Consider the following 19,687-nt stretch of genomic DNA (forward strand, 5'->3'; position numbering starts at 1 on the left):
GAGAGAGAGAGAGAGAGAGAGAGAGAGAGAGAGAGAGAGAGAGTGTGTGTGTGTGTGTGTCTAAGTAAAACACCAATAAAAATTAGACAACCCACGAGGTGGTAGCATAAACTCTTAAGAAAAAAGATGACGTGTGTAAAGCATTTTTACAAAATAAAACTATTATAAAACAAGACTTTAGATTCTTCAAAAATAATGATGTGTGACGAAATATTAAAGCACTAATTGTACGGAGTTGAAAAGGTAGTGTTAGTTATTTGTTCTATAACCCTAGTAGTTGGTCAATGGTTTGATCGAGTATGAAATATTTATATTGAAAGGTTCAAACTTATGAAATGTTTATATATATTGAGAGAGCTACAAGAAGATTAGCTAGGAGCCTAAGATAAGGAATAGACCAACTGAGAATAAACAACCAATTAAATTTTGTCAATGCATGCAATGAAATAAACTTTTTTTGAGGGGGTAAAATGACATGTATAAAGTAAAAAATGTCTAGTGAATTGTACAATGAGGTTTTAGGTTCTTCATAAGAAAATATGGAATACCAAAGATCCAATGATACGTAGTTGAAAAGTTGTTCATTATGTGTCATTGTTACATGGTTCATTGATAGTTAGTACAAAATATTTATATTAAAATTAAGGTTCAGTATAAGAAAAATGAATTTTAGCAATGGATCTTAGCAACAGAACATGAAATTATTGCTAAAAGTCTAAATGTGTTGCTTATTTCATTGCTAACAAGTTTATTACGATGTTATTAATCAAATTTCTTAAAAATTTATACTTAAAGAGGTTCAAAGTTTTAGAAAAAGTAAAATAAAAACGGGTTAAAAATAGACTAACCCTATCCAATTTGAAGCTTAAGTCTAGTACTTCTCCCATTGAGTTGAAAAAGAGTTAAAAGAAATTGTATAAATTTACTCGCATCAATTTTCTATGGCAGTCATTAAATTTTTGTAACTTATGACATCGGTACAAAATTAATTGCTCAATATATCCATAGGTACATACCAACGATCAAAAACAATATTTACCATCACAAAAAGATTTTTTTTAAATTTTTCAAAGATATTTTGGTGACAAATTGCAATGGTATATTGCTCATTGCTAATACATTTAGTGACATATTTTTGGGACTATCGCTAAAATCAGTAATGAAAATATTTTTTAATTTCTTGTAGCATTCAAAATGATGTATTGTTATTGGATATGCCTCTTAACAATTTCTATAAGCATTATATTTTGATAATTTAATACTAGATGAAGCTGTTGAAGAAATCACTTCCTTCATATTCAAATCCTTCAACTTATCACATGCAGCATTTATAAATAATTTTTCAAAAAATATGGATGAACGAACATCGGATCAATTTACAACATGAACATTTTTTTGGTGGCTTGCTCAACTAAGTTTAAGAATCAATTGGCTAGTCCGCAAAATAAATGATTAATATAAAATGAAAATGATAACAGTCGATTTTTTTGGTTGTTTCACAACTATGCATCATTTTAATTTTGTAATAGGTAATTAGTTAAGGCCTAATACATGTGCATTAAGGTGATCAGAGATTACGAGCTACATATATATATATATATATATATATATATATATATATATATATAATGCATGTGCATTAAGATGATCAAAGATTAAGATATATATATATATATATCATGCACCAAATTAACATTGCTTTAAATTAATATTTTAATTAATTATGAGATTAGATATATATATATATATATATATATATATATATATATATATATATATATATCTCATGCATCAAAGAAACATATCATGTGATGGATTTTCTTCATGTTGAAAAGGAATGAAGCACTAACTTTACAAATGATGAAGTTCCCCACCACCTACGAAAAGAAGTTGGCATTCGAAGTCAGCAGCAAATAACATTTGGGCGGCTGTGGAAAGGCCTCTACAGCCCCGCCAGCCACAGCCATCAATCTCCCGGCCTCTGCGAGAGAACTGTATGTATCTGCATTTGACGATGACCTCTCATATATGATGAGGACGAATTACGGTCTGCATTGGGCGGCTGGCCGGCCTACTTGCTATGATTGCCCTCGGGAATTAAGTGGCTGAACAGCACAGCATGCATTACATGTAAGAGCTTAGACTGCACTTCTTCAGCTCCGCTCCTCATTGGCTACATCTCCAATTCGGTCCTCATCTTTAACATGTGACTTTATCAAGAACACTGAACATGATGATGAACTACATTTCATAAATCTAAATTACATTTATTAGTTAGTGCTCTTCAAAGATTTGACAAAAACAGACCCTCCCAAGTTTCAAACATGTTAGAGCCCCCCCTTTAGACTTTAAAATTTTCACATACCTTCCTTACGTATTTGTCAAAAAGACAAAGGTCTGTCCTTATATTTAGTAAAAATGATAAGTCTTTGAAGGATATGAGTATCTCAAAAATCAAATATTATGAGAAGTTTATAAAATTTTAGAAATCTTAGAGGAGGTTAGCATTTTTTGGCTAAACCTCGGGGAGGTTAATTTTTTGTGTGCGTTTATTTAAACATGCTAGCTAAATCAGAAACAAAAATACTAAGGGGTTGTTTGAGATGAGGGGTCGTTAGATATCTCTATCAAAGAATATAAAAACCAAAACAAAAAAATGAAAACTAAATATCATAAACAAAAACTAAAAATTGAAAATTTGTAGCCTATTCACTTAATATTTTTAAAATTAAAAATAAATTAAAAACCTAATTAAATAAATACTTATATTTTTTTTCCCTTGAATCAAATAAAAAATGTGATTTAAATAATAATTTTAAAAATATACAAAATATTATCATAAAGAAAGAAATTATTATAATTTTACTCTCTTTAGTTTTACAAGTACATGATGGTTAAAAATGGTAAGAATATTTTGTGGATTACAAATTTTTAGGAATTTTATACATATTTTTATATTAATATATATATTAAATTCAATTAATGCTAATTAATTATTTTTAACCACATGTGATTATTATTCTCACCCCTAATCTGAACTCAATCATATTAATGTTAACTAATTATGTTTTAAATTCAAATTAACGTTAATTAAATATTTTCTAAGTTCAATCATACCAATGTTAATTTTTATTTTATTTTTTGTTAATGTTGTTTAAAATATTATGAGTTGGATCAATTCTCCTTTGCTAATTGTTAAATCGTAAAAATGACGATGCGCAAGGCCTTGCTAGCAAGAAAATTCTTGCCAACATTTTACACGTCAAAATTAAATAAGATTAAAGGATTGCATTTTATTCATAATTGTTAGAATTATTAACTAATATAAACTACATTTTTTACGAACAGCCTGTATTACACGGATTCCTGCTAGAAAAATAATGAGTTCCAATTCTACATAAACCATAATGTTTACACATGCACAATATGTAGATTGTTGGATAGCGGAATGTGATTCCAACATTGCAATATCTTGAATGAATAGTGACCAGTAGTAAACCAAGGAAAACAAGTTTATTTTCAACAAAACACTCAAAGAGGTATGTTGGATTGCTTTTCTTGTGCATGTTTTGTGTTTTAGAGCATTGTTCCTATGAGAGAGAGAGAGAGAGAGAGAGAGAGAGAGAAGAAGAAGAAGAAGGGGTTGTAAAGTGCAGAGCTTGGTTAGGGTGCCAAGGGAGAGTGGGTAAGCAGGGGCAGTGAGTTTTGCATAACTAAAGCAAGGAAGCCAAGTGAGACAGCATGCGTTCACAAATTAATCAAAGGAGCAGCCTCCACACAGAATTTTTGAGACACACTGCAAATTTCATTACTGTTCATAAACCTCCATAACAGGATCAAGTGAAATAAATTATTTTTTTCCATGAGGGCCTAGAAATAAGAGAAGCAATGGCATCTAGGGGAATCTCATTTCCATGCCGTGCCTACTGTTGCAATGAGTTTGCTACATCAATCACAAACCGATACTTGACATCAGACTTCATAAGCCGTTCAAAAGCAGTATTGATGTAATCCATCTGAATGAGCTCGACTTCTGCAGCAATATTGTGTTCTGCACAGAAGTCCAGCATCTCCTGCGTCTCTTTAATCCCCCCGGTGTCACTCCCTCCAACAAGCTTTCGCCCTGTAAATGTGACACAACTGATTAATCAATTACAAAGGCAGCCTCTGATCAAGCTTTAGCCAATGCAGAAACCTTCCAAATTACTAAGATTCTTTTTATGTCCCTTGCAAATTTAAGAAATGCACTATAATGAACCCAAAGGGCACAAACTGCCTAAGGTGTAGGAATAATGTCCTAGCCTTCATAACCTGGCAGCTGGAAATAGTTTGGGTTTGTGATCATGCAGCTTTCTAGATTTCTATTATAATTTTAAGCAGTGAAAAAAATAAAAAAGATGTTTAAAGCCAAAACATGGATGTGATCGAAACATACTGGAAAGAAAACTCAAATTGTAATTTTCTTCTGTGGTCAGTGGCTAACCAATACTAAAAGTAGAGGGCAAGTTTCAGGCAAAAACACTGAGGTCCAAAAGTTTATTGAAATATTACCCAACAGTAGATCCTCATTATGTTTTAAACTTGCCATAAATCAGACCAAAAGTCCATGGCATAATAGCTATGTCACTTACCTGACACTAAAGAGAAGATAGGCAGATCTAGAGGCTTCTCAGGCAAACCCACCGTGACCAATTTTCCATTCAGCTTCAGTAGACCAAGAAATGGAGCCAGGGGATGCACTGCAGATATTGTGTCAATGATGTAGTCCATGGTACCCAGAGCTGACTATAAGGTAGCACCAACAAAAGAACATTGCTTAAAAAGCAGCATAATTAATAAGACCTGTGCCTAAAAGCTACATTTGACAAATCGCCATACAAGCCAAGCTAGAAAAATACGTCAAGCTACCAAACTCGAATTTGCTAAGAGCTCTAATCCATCTACTTCATTGTATTGAGCTAATTATACCTTCATATTTGCAGGATCACTGGTAACCAGGAAAGAATCAGCACCGAGTCTGTTGATTGCTTCATCTTCCTTGTGCCGGGAGGAACTGATGACAGTAACTTTCAACCCAAAGGCCTTGCCAAACTTCACGGCTAGATGACCAAGCCCACCTAGTCCAGCCACACCTAAATGCTTGCCGGGCTCAGTAATTCCATAATATTTCATAGGGCTATACACACTGATCCCAGCACACAATAGTGGTGCACCTCCAGCAAAGGGTAGATTATCAGGAAAGTGGAGCACATAATGCTGGTCAACAACCACAAAATCAGAATAACCACCGTAAGTCTTCAGCCCATCATGACAATAGGAGTCGTAAGTGTAAATCGCATTGGGGCAGTAACTCTCCAAGTTCTGTTGACAGCATTCACATGTCCTGCAAGAACCCACAAGGACCCCAACACCAACTCGGTCACCTGCTTTGAAATTTGCTACAGTACTCCCAGTTTTAGTCACAACACCAACAATTTCATGTCTGCATAAGAATAGGAGCAAATACAATCAACAAAGATTCCTTCCATATGAACTAATGGTTATAAACAGGGATTCAAACTCAAGCCACCATCACACACTAAATCCACTAAAACTAGTTGCTGAATTATGAGCCATTAATACTGTTAGAGGTTATTTATGTCTTTTAGTATTTTTATTATTGTGTTAGTATGTTAATTAGCAAGAGTTAGGGTATTATTGTCATTAGAATGTATTTAATTTGTATTATAGATAGAGGTAGAGACCTCTCTTCAAGTTAGGTCATTCATTTTAATCAAATCTTAACATGGCAACAGAGCATAATCCAACCAAAACCCTATTCCCCTCAATCGTCGCCGTAAAACACCATTCCCATGGCTGTCCTTCCGAGATCCACCTCCATCCCATATTATTTCACAAAACAAATCATACACCATAAACAAAACCCTCTGAAGCCTAACCCCACAAATCCTAGTGCCAGAGGAGCCCCCATGTGCCTGTGAGTGAGTGAAGTTCCGGCCACTTTTTTCTCTCTTTTTTTTTTCCCTTTGCCATGCTCTGATTCCTTCCCTAGGCTATATTTTGAAGTTGTTAGGCCTGTGTTTTGCTCAAAAATTCAACCTTTTCGACCATGCACTTGCGGTATTCCGTTAATCTTTGTTCAGGGTTTGTCAAGGTTTCTTTGAGTTTTTTGGAGTCGTGGCATTGTTCGTATGTTCAGTTGTGAGGCTGTGGCAATGCTATATCCATCAGTGAGTCGTTCACCTCATCCATGGTTGTGTTAGTGCTTCACATAGTTTGTGATTGTCCCGATTAGTTTTGATTGTTCTTCTTGTTTTGGTGTGACTACTAACCTGTGAGTGTTGGGATGGAATCTATGAATCCCAAAAATCTGCTTCCTACATCACTGCCACAAATAACGACTCAAAAGTTGGATACAAAGGACTATGTTCAATGATCTAAAGCTGTTCTAATTTATTTAGTAGGATTATGGAAATCTAACCACTTGTTCCAACATAATCCTTCTGATGAGATGAGAAAAGACGTGTGGGTTCAAGAAGATTCCTTAATTGTTTCCCTCTTATGGAATCTAATGGAGCCACAGATTGCACGGATGTGTATGCATCTAGATACATGCAAGGAGACTTGGGATTATGCCAAACTTCTATACTCTAGCAACATTACACGTATGTATGATTCATCCCAGAAGTACTTTCAATTGCAACACGGAGATAGGAGTATCGCAAATTATTTTGGAGAGATGAAGCGTAATCATGAGGAGCTTAATGTTGCGCAACCTATAACTGCTAACGTTTGTGAGATGTAGAAGTAGTGGGAGCAAATGATAGTTCTTCATGTTCTAGCAGGCTTGAAACCTGAGTTTGAGGTAGTCCGGTCCTAGATACTTAGTAGTGTCGAGCTGCCATCATTTGTCGATGTTTATTCTCATGTCCTTCGTGCTTCCTTTTTCATGCATTCTCCTGCTCTTGCATCTAGCTCCGAGAGGTTAGCCTTTGCTACACAGGCTAATTCTAGTTCCCTACCAAACAACCGCAAAAGTTATCGAGGTGGTTCGAGTGGTCGTAGTGGTAGAGAAGGACGAGGCAAAGGTACTCCCCGTAAGTGCACTCATTGTAAATGAAGTAATCATACTATTGGGCAATGTTGGGATCACCATGGCAGACCATCACGTGTTGCCAATACAGCCACCATTGACTTCACGCCTTTGGGGCCAGTCATGCAACCACCATCGACCCCTCACCTTGGGGGTCTAAAGGGGGGAAAACGTACTATAACCATGTCAGAGGAAGAGTATTCCAAGTTCCATCAGTATCAAGTGTCACAACAAGCTTCTCTTCCCATTGCATCTCTTGCCCAAACAAGTAATCACATAGTATGCCTGTCATCCAGTACTTCTCATCCTAGTCCTTGGATCATAGACTCTGCTACCACTAATCATATCACAAGTATACCTAACTTCTTCTCCACTTTTCAATATCTGGCAAATTTACATTGTGTTACTCTTCCTGATGGGACCACCACCGCAGTCAAGGGAATTGGGACTATAAATCCTACTTCTTCTATTTCTCTTCCTTCGATTTTATATTCTATTAGAAAAATTACTAAATCCATGAACTGTTCAGTAACATTCTTCCCTGTTTCTATGGTCATTCAGGATTTGAAGACGAGGAAGGCAATTGGCAAAAAGCGTGAAGCTAGTGGACTCTATTACTTTGAGTCACTATCTCCTTCTACCGTCTGCACTGCTGCTGCTACACCTTTCCAAATTCACTGTTGCCTTGCTCACCCTTCATTGGAAAAGTTAAAATGTCTTGTTCCTAGTTTGAGTTTTGTGTCTAGTCTTGATTTTGAGTCTAGTCAGTTAAGAAAGCACCATCGTGTTCCTTTCGCTTCTCGAGTCAATAAACATGCCACAAACCCTTTCATGTGAGTTCATTCTAATGTTTGGGGTCTTACTAGGGTTGTGTCCAAGTTGGGTTTTCAGTACTTTGTAACCTTTGTGTATGATTATTCAGGAATGACTTCATTATATTTAATAAAAGATCGTTCTGAGTTATTTCATTTACTCTGTATCTTTAGTTCTGAAATAAAGGCTCAACTTGGCTTGCCAATTCGAATACTTCGAAGTGATATTGCTAAAGAGTATTTCAATGCACAATTCACTACTTATACGACTCAATTTTTTATTTTTCATCAATCATTATATGCTCACACTCCTCAACAAAATGGGGTTGCAAATAGGAAAAATAAACATCATCTTGAAATCACTCACACCTTACTTCATCAAATGCATGTGCCTAAAGTGTTTTTGAGTGATGTTATAGTTACTCCTTGTTATCTGATAAACAAAATGTCATCCTCAATTCTTAGTGGTAAAATCCCCTACTCCATTCTCTTTCCTAATTCACTTTTATTTTCTCTCCCTCCTCATATATTTGGGTGTGTGTCCTTTGTTCATCAACTAAATCTTGGGGTGGATAAGTCAGATCTGTGTGGTATAAAATGTGTCTTTCTAAAATATACTCAAAGGGGATATCGTTGTTATAGTCCTGTGCTATATCGCTTCTTTGTTTCTACTGATGTTACCATTTTTGAGTTTACAACTTAATACACCCACTCACTAAGTACTTGTGAACTCAATGAGTCTCTTCCTTTGCCTAATCTTCCATATTTAACTTTGTTTTCCTTGCCCAACCAACCATATGAGTCTCCATCTAGTTCGAGTCCTTCTCATCATCTTGATCATCCTAATTTGCAGGTGTATTCACGATGGCGGCTCCAAAGAAGAGAGTACCCTCTAACTTCTATTACCACACCTTTGGTTTCCTCATCTGATGATCTTACTCCCCATGTTGTTGATCCTCTTATTGCTGTTTGGAAAGGTGAACGCACATGTACTCAACATCTCATTTCCAACTATGTTTATTACAACTCCTTATCACCCTCCTATTATTGTTTTGTTACTGTACTATCATCTACTACCCTTCCTAAATTTGTTTCGGAAGCCTTAGCCCATTCTGAGTGGAGGGATGCTATGGTTCAAGAGATGAATGCTTTACATGACAATGGTACTTGGGACTTGGTACCTCTTCCTCCTAACAAGACTGTGGTTGGTTGTCGCTAAGTTTACACAATGAAAGTCAACCTTGATGGTTCTGTGGCTCATCTAAAGGCTCATCTTATTACTTCGGGATACACTCAAGTGGTGTATGATCTAGATTATTCTAATACGTTTTCTTTGATTGCCAAACTAACATCAGTACGCATGTTCATCTCCTTGGCTACAACTTGTCACTGGCCTCTGCATTAGTTTGATGTGAAAAATGTCTTCTTGCATGGTGACCTCGAGGAGGAAGTTTATATGGAGCAACCACCTAGGTTTTTTGCTCACGGGGAGTCAGGCTTAGTATGTTGGCTCAAGAAGGCTCTATATTGTTTAAAACAATGTTGTAGCACTTGAGTTTGGTCTTCGACGATGTGTTGTGGATCATTCTGTGTTTTATCGTCATACTTCATCGAGTAGGATCCTTCTTGTTGTTCATATGGATGATATTGTTATTACAGGTGATGATGATAAAGGTATTCAAAGTCTCAAACTTTTTATACATACTAAGTTTTAGAACCAAATATTTGGACCATTGAAATACTTCTTGGTTATAGAAGTTTCTAGGCCTCGTGTTGGAACTATTTTTTTCACAAAGGTAGTATATTCTTGATCTATTGGATGAAACTGGATTGTAGGGATCTAAACTAGTTGATACACCTATGGATCCTAACAGCAAGTCAGTGCTGGATATGGGTGATTTGCTACCTAATCCTGGACAATACCAGAGACTTGTTGGAAAGTTGAATTATCTCACAGTCACTCGGCCTAATATATATCTTTTGCAACAAGTGTTGTGAGTCAATATCTAGAGAATTCTCTGAGGAAAAATCATTAGGATGCAATAATTTGCATCTTGAGATATCTCAAAAGTGCACCCGGGAGAGGCCTTTTATATCGTGATCAAGGTCACACTTAGATCCAAGAATATACATATGCAGATTGGGTTGGATCGCCTTCCCACCGGCAATCCACAACTGAGTACTTTATCTTGGTTGGTGGTAATTTCATTTCTTGGAAGAGTATGAAACAAACTATGGTGGCAAGGTCAAGTGCTAAATTAGAATATAAAGCTATGGCTCATACTGCTTGTGAACTTGTCTAGTTGAAGAACATGTTGGAAGAATTGGGTATTTCTCACTCTCAACTTATGAAGTTGAAGTGTGACAATCAAGCTACTCTTTATATTGCTTCCAATCCGGAATTTCATGAGCGGACGAAGCACATTGAAGTTGATTGTCACTTTTTTCAAGAGAAACTTGTGCAAAAGCTCATTACTACCACTTATATGAAGTCGGATATGCAGCTTACTAATTTTCTTACCAAAGCGTTGGGGGGTGCTCGAGTTACATTCATTTGTAACAAACTAGGAGCATATGAATTTTATGCTCCAGCTTGAAGGGGAGTGTTCGAGGTTATGTATGTCTTTTAGTATTATTATGAAGTCTGTTAGTCTGTTAATTAGTGAGAGTTATAAGGGTATTATTGTCATTATAATGTATTTAATTTGTATTATAAATAGAGGGTGAGACCTACCTTCAAGTTAGGTCATTCATTTTAATCAAATCTTAACAAATACATCCAAAGCAATTTCATCCTCTTCTCCATATAATAATAATAATAATAATAATAATAATAATAATAATAATTAATAAATAAATAAATAAAATAAAATTCAATAGCCCCCAATGAAATTATGGCACAACTGACCACCAAATTTAAGGCAAACCAAATGCCAGATTTTGGACATAGCTAAACAATGGCTGCAGTCATATATGGACAAATTATATTGGTACTGTGCCTAACAAAGTTTTAGCTCTCTTTTCATCTGTTGTTTTCTCTCTGCTTCTTGTTCATTTGCTTGTTTATTTGTGTGCAATGATGGGAAGTTATATCTACTGATTGTGTCAATTTGCTTCCTGTTTGTGCGATTGTAAATAGAATGAGCTTTTGATATGTAATTAGTGTGTAAATTTAGGGAATGTATGTGAATGAGATGGATTGATAATCACTACTACTTTTTTACATCTTAGAAACCCACTAAGAACCATATTAGCCTTCAATAACATAATGCCCTCCGTATCTTGAATAACATGATGAAGGACATGAAATTATTCTTTCCTCAACATCAACAGCAACTTTGGAACTTAAAGGAGTTGCATATCCAGAGGTTAGATGTTAACTGAATGTTATTACGCTGTCTAGGTATTAGATTAACATTTTTTACTGAATGCTTAAATTTGTATACTTCAAGTATTACTGCCTATTTGCTCATTTATGGTTAGGATACTTCCAAATAGAAATCTATTTTATTATATACCATAATTGTGACTTGATTTGCTTTGGAGATTTAATATTCATGCCCTCCAAAGCCTAACCTCACAAAACCCCAACGCTGGAGGAGGCCCCATACACCCTCACGCGTCAGCCAAATGCCAGCAGTGCTGAACCCCACGCGCCCGTGCGTGAAAGATTTTCCAGCCACCTTTTTCTTTTTATTTTTCCTCTATCATGTTCCAATTCCTTCTTTAGACAATATTATCAGGTCATTGGGGCTGTTTTTTGCTTCAAAATCCAACCTTTTTCGACCATGCACTCGCAGTCTAAGGATTCGCTAAAGACTCGAGGGATGGTGGAGGAAGGAAGTGTGAAGAGGGAAAGTCGCAATAATCTGAACTTTTTGGGAAAGCGACATATTGTAGAACCAGATTCCTTTGGAAAACATGAATCTCACTTGCCGAAGGCACGAGTTGCCAACAAGATGGAACCTTGTTGTTTTCCATCCAAAAAGCGAGACTCACACACAGTATTGCAAGCTAAAGAAAAGCTTGATGCTGCTCTCTCACATTACGGAGAGACGGCAAAAAATATATATATATAGAATCTTCAGATATGGAAGCAGCGGTTAAAAAGAGTGAGCTCCTTCAAAATATTGTGGAAAATACAACACAACTTTGTGAGGCCAAACGGAGGAGTTTTTTGCAAGAATTCAACATTGAATTGGAAGGCTAGAATGATGAAAACAACGGTTTGCTTTTGGAACAAATTCGGGAATTTGAGGATGGGTGTTTGTGCTCTTCTCAGTTAAAAGCTTTGGAAAAATCAGAGATTCCTATATGTCTGGAATTTTATGGGAGTGAAATCTTGAGGCAGGAGGTTACCTCTCAGAAAACAGAGAATAGAATTATCTATTCAGGTCAGTCGCAAGATGCAGTAAAGAGATTGAGGGGAGGAGATGGCTAAGAGTGTCAAGTCAGTAACGATATCACAGCAGTCGGAAAGAGATTGCCTTCAACTGTGCACTGAAAATGCTCAAGCAGGTACTAGTCTCATTAGTTACAATTTTGATTACTTGAAAGTCTTAAATGCTGAGGGGCCTGTGCCTTCTAATACTGGCCTTGGGCTCATTTTTTCTCCTGTGGACAATTCTATTAATCGTTCTTGTGATGTTGGAGGGGGGGGGGGGGGAGGGGTGATCCTCTTGGGAAGAGGGAGATCTTCTCTCAGAGAACCCTTCTCCATCTAGAATTAACAAAGGAATTCTATCTATTCCTACCCTACCCATTCTTTCTTCAAAAATTTATGCCTTAAGGAGGACTCTTAACAGGAGGAAGGGTTGTGGATTTAGTTGTCAGGGTGACGAGAGAGACAACCTAGACCCATTAAAACTCCTCGGGGACCTAGGATTGGCACTACTAGATTTTGTTAGGAACTCAGTGAAAGGAGGACTAAATCCTTGGACATATGAGAGGAGGAAAAAGAAAGTCCAGAAAGAGCTTAAAAATCTAGTTTCTTCAATTAATTATGAGTGTAGAAAAGGAGCCGGTAAAGGGGGGGGGGTGGGGGGGTAAGCGAGTTAAATTATGAAGCTTGTTAGTTGGAATGTTAGAGGACTAGGGGAGTTTAGGAAGGGGAGCTTGATAAAGGACGTCCTGGGCAAATACTCACTCGATATTGTCCTTATCAAGGAGACTAACCTGGAAGAGGTGAACTTAGAAGAGGTGACAAGTGAGTTGTTGGGGTTTCATCAAAGAATGAAAGTCTGCGATAAAATTTCACACAGTGAAGGACTTAAGATGAAGGGTAACCATGATCGTGGGAGAGGAAAATTCAGAAATGGATCAAGTCAAAAATCCCAAACTCAGTCCAAGAAGAAAAAGGATATCTGGTGTTTTTAGTGCGGTAAAAAGGGGCACATAAAACTGGAGTGTCCGGATTAGAAGAAAGGGAATGCTGAAAAGCAAGAAGGTACTTCAAAATCAGCAAATATAGTTCAAGAAGAAAATTCATATTGTAGTGATGGTGACATACTTTCAATATCGTTGGTGTCGGATCCCCTAACGGACTCTTGGATCCTAGACTCGGTGTGTTCTTACCACATGACTCGGAACAAGGAGTGGTTCAGCATTTACAGGTTTGTTAATTCAGGTTCAGTACTAAAATTAGGAATAGCTTCCCTAGAGGGGGGTGAATTGGATTCTAAAAATTTCTTTTAATTCCTTTTGGGTTACCTTAAACTTCTTTTATTTCTTTTAACCAATTCTTGATTTGTTTGTTTAATTCTTTAATCAATCAAGAACTTAGTTATTTTATCCAATCAATAACACGATTTAAACAACCAATCAATTAAACACAATCAAACATTTAATCTTCAACCACACTTTGAAAGTAAAAACAATCAAACAATTAATCACAATTTCCAAACCAATATACCCAATTTGATTGCCAAATATAAATTTACTTCAGCACAATAAGATTGATGTAAAATTCAAGATTTAGCACTTTTGGAATATAAGCACTATCCAATCAATCTCAAACTTTATACCATCCAATCACAATATATCTTTTGTTGTCAACCCTGGATATGAAATTGTAAGCCCTGTAGTTGAATTATAATTTATACTTTGCTGATATAGATTTGCTTCTTCAATATGTTTTTCAACAACACATTCACACTCTTCTCAATATTTAGAACTCAACTAAACTCTCAGTTAATTTATCCTTGGGCTGTTAACCAAGTAACGTTCTCACGTATGGTTTCCGCAAGATATGGTATAACCAACGTACTCCCTTTCGGTTTCCGCAACCCAAATCAAAATTAGACTTTTAAGTTTACTTGATTTCCAAATATACGCAGTATGTATAATTTAGATATTTAGAACATCCACGCAGTTGTATATGAACTGAAAATAAAGAATAATGAAAGAGAGAGTGAGACGAGGATTTTTACGAGGTTCGACTTATACCCAGTCCATGGTTTTAAATAAAGGCCGCGACCGTTACGTAACGCCTTTACGTAAAGGTTTTTTGGGTTACCGATACCGTTACACACCGCAAAATTGGTGGGAAGAAAAATCACGACCGTAGCGGCCGTTACGGACCGCAACCGTTACGTAAAGGCCGCTACGGCCGTTACGTAACCGCTACAGGACTGTTACACCAAAAAAATATTTTATTTTTTACTTTTTCTTCTCACTTTTTCTCTCTCTTTCATATATCATTGTCAATATTCCAAGTGGCAAGAGGGGGAAAAGATTATAATGAGGATGACAATGATACAAAATTTACTTTTTCTTTAAATACTCACAATAGATGCATTAATTAACAATTTCAAAATACTAACTTGTTTGGAATTTTTTTTTTTTAATAATATTAGTAATGTGATATTTATGTTCTTTATTTTTCAACTTCAACCTTCTTTCTTTTCTAGCTATTTTATATTTATATTATTCGTATGTCTTATGTGTCTAATAGATTAATGGAGTGTATAATGTATTTTATTTTATTAATTCATTTAGCACACATAAGAATTTATCACAGATAAGAACAATGAGAAGTATAAATACGTGCACACACGTAACTTTCTATCAATGATGGTTTAAAACAAATGTAAACTTGTTGCCCTTACCAAATAACTTAGTTACTCGAACTAAAGGGTCCAAAATACACTAAAACCCTTTCTAAGAATGGCCAAAAGCTTAAAACATGCAAGTACGCTAATATGCACAAGGTTGTGCATGCTTCAAAAAAATTCACGGCCGTTACACCCGCTTCCCGTTATGTAACATCCGCTACTCTTGCTTCCCGTTACACCTGTTACCGTTATGTTACGCTACCCGCTACCGCGATTTAAAACCATGACCCAGTCTACGTCCTCGCCTTTGGTAAACCACCAAAGGATTCACTAAACCTGTTCCTTTAACGGGTGGAACAAACCTTTACGACACTCCTTGGATAAGGCTAGAGCCCGCCTTCTCCAAACGATATCCCCTCGTCCGGTCACTCCTTACATAGGCTAGAGCCCGCCTCTCTAAGCAATATCCCCTTGCTTAGCCAACGATCCAAATAACTCTTAGAATCATCAATCTACAAGATACAAATCAAATATTTGTGTACAGGAACTTGCTCACACAAAGAGCTGATTAGTACAACATTTTAGAAACTAATATACTTCAAAGTAAATAACAATATGGAATTTAACTTGAAGCTCAATGAAGTATATCACCAATTTAATTCTTTCAATGGATGAAAGATTTCAAAATTATAGCACAAACTTAGTGAGTAAAATCAACAAGAACTCAGTAAGCTTCGTGCAAGTTGAGAGCAAGGGAGGGCCTTGAAAATTTGAGAGCAATTTGAGAGAGATGCTGAATTTTAATTCTTGATTGTGTTGATTCAATAATCTTTGAGGCTTATTTATAGACTTTAAAAGGTAAGTAACTTGGTCCCCAAGTGTGTTGAAATATCCCCCAAGTTTTCATAAATTTTGAGCCACGAACAACCTCATTTAAAAATTTAACCGTTATGAGAAAAATTAAAACAGCCGCGTGGCAGTCGTCTGCCCAATCCTCTAGTCGCCTGCCATGTTATTTTTAAAGCAACGGTAGGGGCAGTAGCCTAGCAATCGCCTGCCAGAACTAAGACAGTCGCCTGGCATAGCCACCCAGGCACCTAGCATGTTCAGGCAGTCGCCTGGCATGCACACATGCTGCTGTCAGCTTCGAGCACCCTTCTATTTTTCGATAATAACTTTTTCTATATAACTCCGAATTTGATGATCTTGGTATCAAATAAAAGCTAAGAGAAAATCCTACAACTTTCATGTTGAACACTTTTTAAAATAAAGAGTTTTTAATAGAGAAAAATACAGCACAATGCAGATGTAGAAAAATTAACAGTATTTTGAAAATCCTCTTTTTGGTGTTTTTTATTCCAAAAATGATTCTAACATTTTTGAAATAGTTTTTGACCTTATAAAAATATTTTCCAAGTATGTTCAAAGGTATCTAGGTCCAAGACATTAACCTAAGAGTTTCATGTATCCATATTGAAATTATTTGAAGTACTTACATGAAATTTCCTAAACTCTTTCAAATTTTCAATCCTTGAATTCCTTGAGGTCTTTATGCTTGCTTCATCTTTCTTTGAGCTTTCCATGTTGATCACTTGGGCTTTTATTCTTAAAGTTTTTTCTTTAATATCAATGCTCTCATGATCTACAAGCTTTAAACCTTACATCCATTTTTGAATCCATGCTTTAAGCTTCATATTGAATTCATTCTTTGAAGTACAAGCTTTCATCAATTCTTTAACGCTCTATCCTTGAGTCCTGAAAATATATTACTTAAACAAAACATGTTAGTTTTACTTGTTTGTTGTCATCAAAATAAGATATTAAGCCTTGTAAGGCCAACAAGTACTTATAGGCAATGATGTATCATGTAAAATCATTGGCACAAGAAATGTTAAAATCAAAATGTTTGATGGTGTTGTAAAACCTCTATGTGATGTAAGACCCATTCCGGACCTACTGAAGAGTCTAATTTCATTATGCACTTTGGACTGTAATGGATTTAGTTACAAGTCTGAAAGTGGAGTTATGAAGAGTGCAAAGGCAATCTAACAGTGATGAAAGGGAAAAAGTAAGATGGAAACATTTATTCACTATTGGGCCCTACGATTGTAGGTGGAGCTGCAGCCGTAGATTCTGAATTTGATGAAACTGTCTTGTGGCATATGTAGCTTGGGCATATAGGTGAGCATGGTATGAAAGAATTTCACAAAAGGAAGCTCTTGAAGGGTATGAAAACATGCAAGCTGAACTTTTGCAAGTTTTGTGTTCTCAGGAAGCAAAGCAGAGTGTAGTTCAAATCACAAATACATGAGATGGAAGGTATTCTTGATTACATAGATTCTGATATTTGGGGGCCGGTTAGAGTAACATCATAGGGAGGACATGTTTATTTTGTGAATTTTTTTAACGATTACTCGCGGAAGGTTTGGGTTTACTTCAAATCACGTCTTGTGGCATGTTTATAAATAGCACCCATAATAAGGAATGTAATATTTTATTTTAAATTGCAAGCAACAAGACTAGAACCCAGGGTCTCCTAGTAACCAACTCTGATACCATATTAGATTACCACTTTACCTAAAAAAGTGGTAATCTAACAATAGCCCTTCGGCAGCTCCCTTTGCCAGTCGTCGCCACTCACTAGCGGCCAGCTCTTCAATTTCGACTTTGGAGTCATCGGTCATTCGTGCTTCAAGGCTCTCCACTCTTCAGCGCGCATAGCATATGAGACATTAAGACCCACTGGCCACTTAAACTTTTAATTATATTCTTCTTTTAAAAAAAATTATATTTTGTTGTAACTTGTTACCTATATGTTAAATTGAATAAAAAAAAGTAATTTAATATAGTAAAAAATTTAGAAATCAACAATGATCATATGTAAAATAATTTTTTCTTAATTTATGTATATTTTAATTGTCTTATTTTTTTATAAAAGTAATTATGAAAGGCTAGTTCCATCACATATTTCTTAATATTTTTTAAGTTTTAAAACATAAATTTGACCTTAAATTTGAAATTAGGTAAAAAAAAAAATCTTTACATGATCTATTTTTTGTTTTTAGTTATCAAATAAATTAAAAAAATGATAAATTTAATAAACAAAATTTTAACTTAATACATTAATAATTCTGATTTTTACTACTCGAATTTCTAAAAAAAATTTATTTTAATCCCTATACTGAGAAAATGCTTAAAAAGTCAAATAGTCAATTTGTATTGTATGGATCTCTATTAGTGATGTATATGAAAGTAGAGCAAAAGGTCCTTTTCACCTTTAAAATTGCAATGTTAATTTCTTATAGTTATAAATGAAAATAAAATCAAGTTATAAAAAATAATGAAAATATTTTTTAAAGATAAAGGAATATATTTTTTTGTAAAACCTCACACACTTTAAAGATATGTATTTATTGAAATCCTTTCAACAAGAGAACACATCCCTTAAATATATGCGTAAACACTCTTATTTTACTAATAAATAAAATATCTAATATTTTATAATTTTATTTATTTAAATATTTTAAATAAACATTACTTATTATTTTTAATCAAATATTATATTTTATTTTTATATAATAAGTATTTAAAATTAGGACTATTTAGTACTTACTATTTAGTATTTACTAATTATATTATACCTTTCATTTTTTTTATAAAGGTTGTAACTTTGTATTTTTTATGTGTTTTGTGTAGAGATCATCAAATCAAGTCTATCAAGATGCCACGTGAGAAAAGAAATGAGAACTTACATAGTGAGGACATTGGATGGCATTTTGATACTCCAGTGGATGGTAACAGATATATTATTATGTGTAAGTTGTGTGGGAAGATAATTAAAGGAGGCATTACACGCTTGAAACAACACTTGGCACATAAAAATAGTCAAGTAGCTGGATGCTCAAATGTGACCACACATGTAAGAGAACAAATGATGAAACATCTACAACAGTATGCTAAGAAGAAAAGAGATAAACAAAAAATGCAAGATGAAGCAGAAGCCCAAATTAGAGGAGATTTGGAGAATTTGAGCGATGAAGAAGACTCGGAAGAAAAAAGAATGAGATTTGCTCGACAAGAAAGCATACGATCACAGCAACAATGGAAAGAGAGACAAATATTTCGAGCAAGAGCAACTGGAGGGGGTGATTTATGAAGAGGGAAGTGGTGTAAGTTAAGGTGTAATCCCAAGAGAGGGGTGAATTGGGTATTTTAAAATTTAAGTGTGGAAGCTTAATCAATTTTAAAACTTATTTAACAAGTGCTCTAAATATTTTAATCACCACAGAGTATTTTCAGCAAACAACTATACAAATAACAATATTCCTAAATATGAGAGAACCTAAACTTATATATTAATATGAATCAACTACGCCTTATTAACCAACAAATTAATATTAACAAGAATTTGCTTGGCTACCAAATAATTTATACAAACAAAATACTATTTCTAGTAGCTACAGCAGATTTTGATCAACAAGAGTATTCAAATCATTCACTGTATTCACAACATCAAAGTAAAACATTCATAGCATTCACAAATCAAAATAGATCATTTACAGAAGATAAATTTCAATATATGTGTGCTTGAAAGTAAAAAGATGAGGGAAAGAGTGACACCGATATTTTTTACAAGGTTCGGCAACCGTGCCTACGTCCTTGCCTCAAGCAACTTGCTATGAAGATTTCACTAATCCCTCTGTTCAATAGGTGGAGCACCTCTCTCCGTT

General features: G+C 35.2%; 1 protein-coding gene across 2 annotated transcripts in view; it reads right to left on the minus strand.

Moving 5' to 3' along the window:
- Positions 1-3,783: 3,783 nt before the first annotated feature.
- LOC131159776 (probable mannitol dehydrogenase 1) overlaps positions 3,784-19,687 on the minus strand; it is a 29,726-nt gene continuing 13,822 nt past the window's right edge. For both annotated transcript variants that reach the window (XM_058114942.1, XM_058114943.1), the window contains 3 exons: positions 4,969-5,482; positions 4,632-4,785; positions 3,784-4,123 (listed from right to left, as the gene is read on the minus strand). In XM_058114942.1, the coding sequence (XP_057970925.1) occupies positions 3,924-4,123; positions 4,632-4,785; positions 4,969-5,482 (868 nt within the window). In that variant the 3' untranslated portion in view covers positions 3,784-3,923. The remainder of the gene's footprint in view (positions 4,124-4,631; positions 4,786-4,968; positions 5,483-19,687) is intronic.

Source organism: Malania oleifera, chromosome 7 (assembly GCF_029873635.1).
Source record: "Malania oleifera isolate guangnan ecotype guangnan chromosome 7, ASM2987363v1, whole genome shotgun sequence".
NCBI lineage: Eukaryota > Viridiplantae > Streptophyta > Magnoliopsida > Santalales > Ximeniaceae > Malania > Malania oleifera.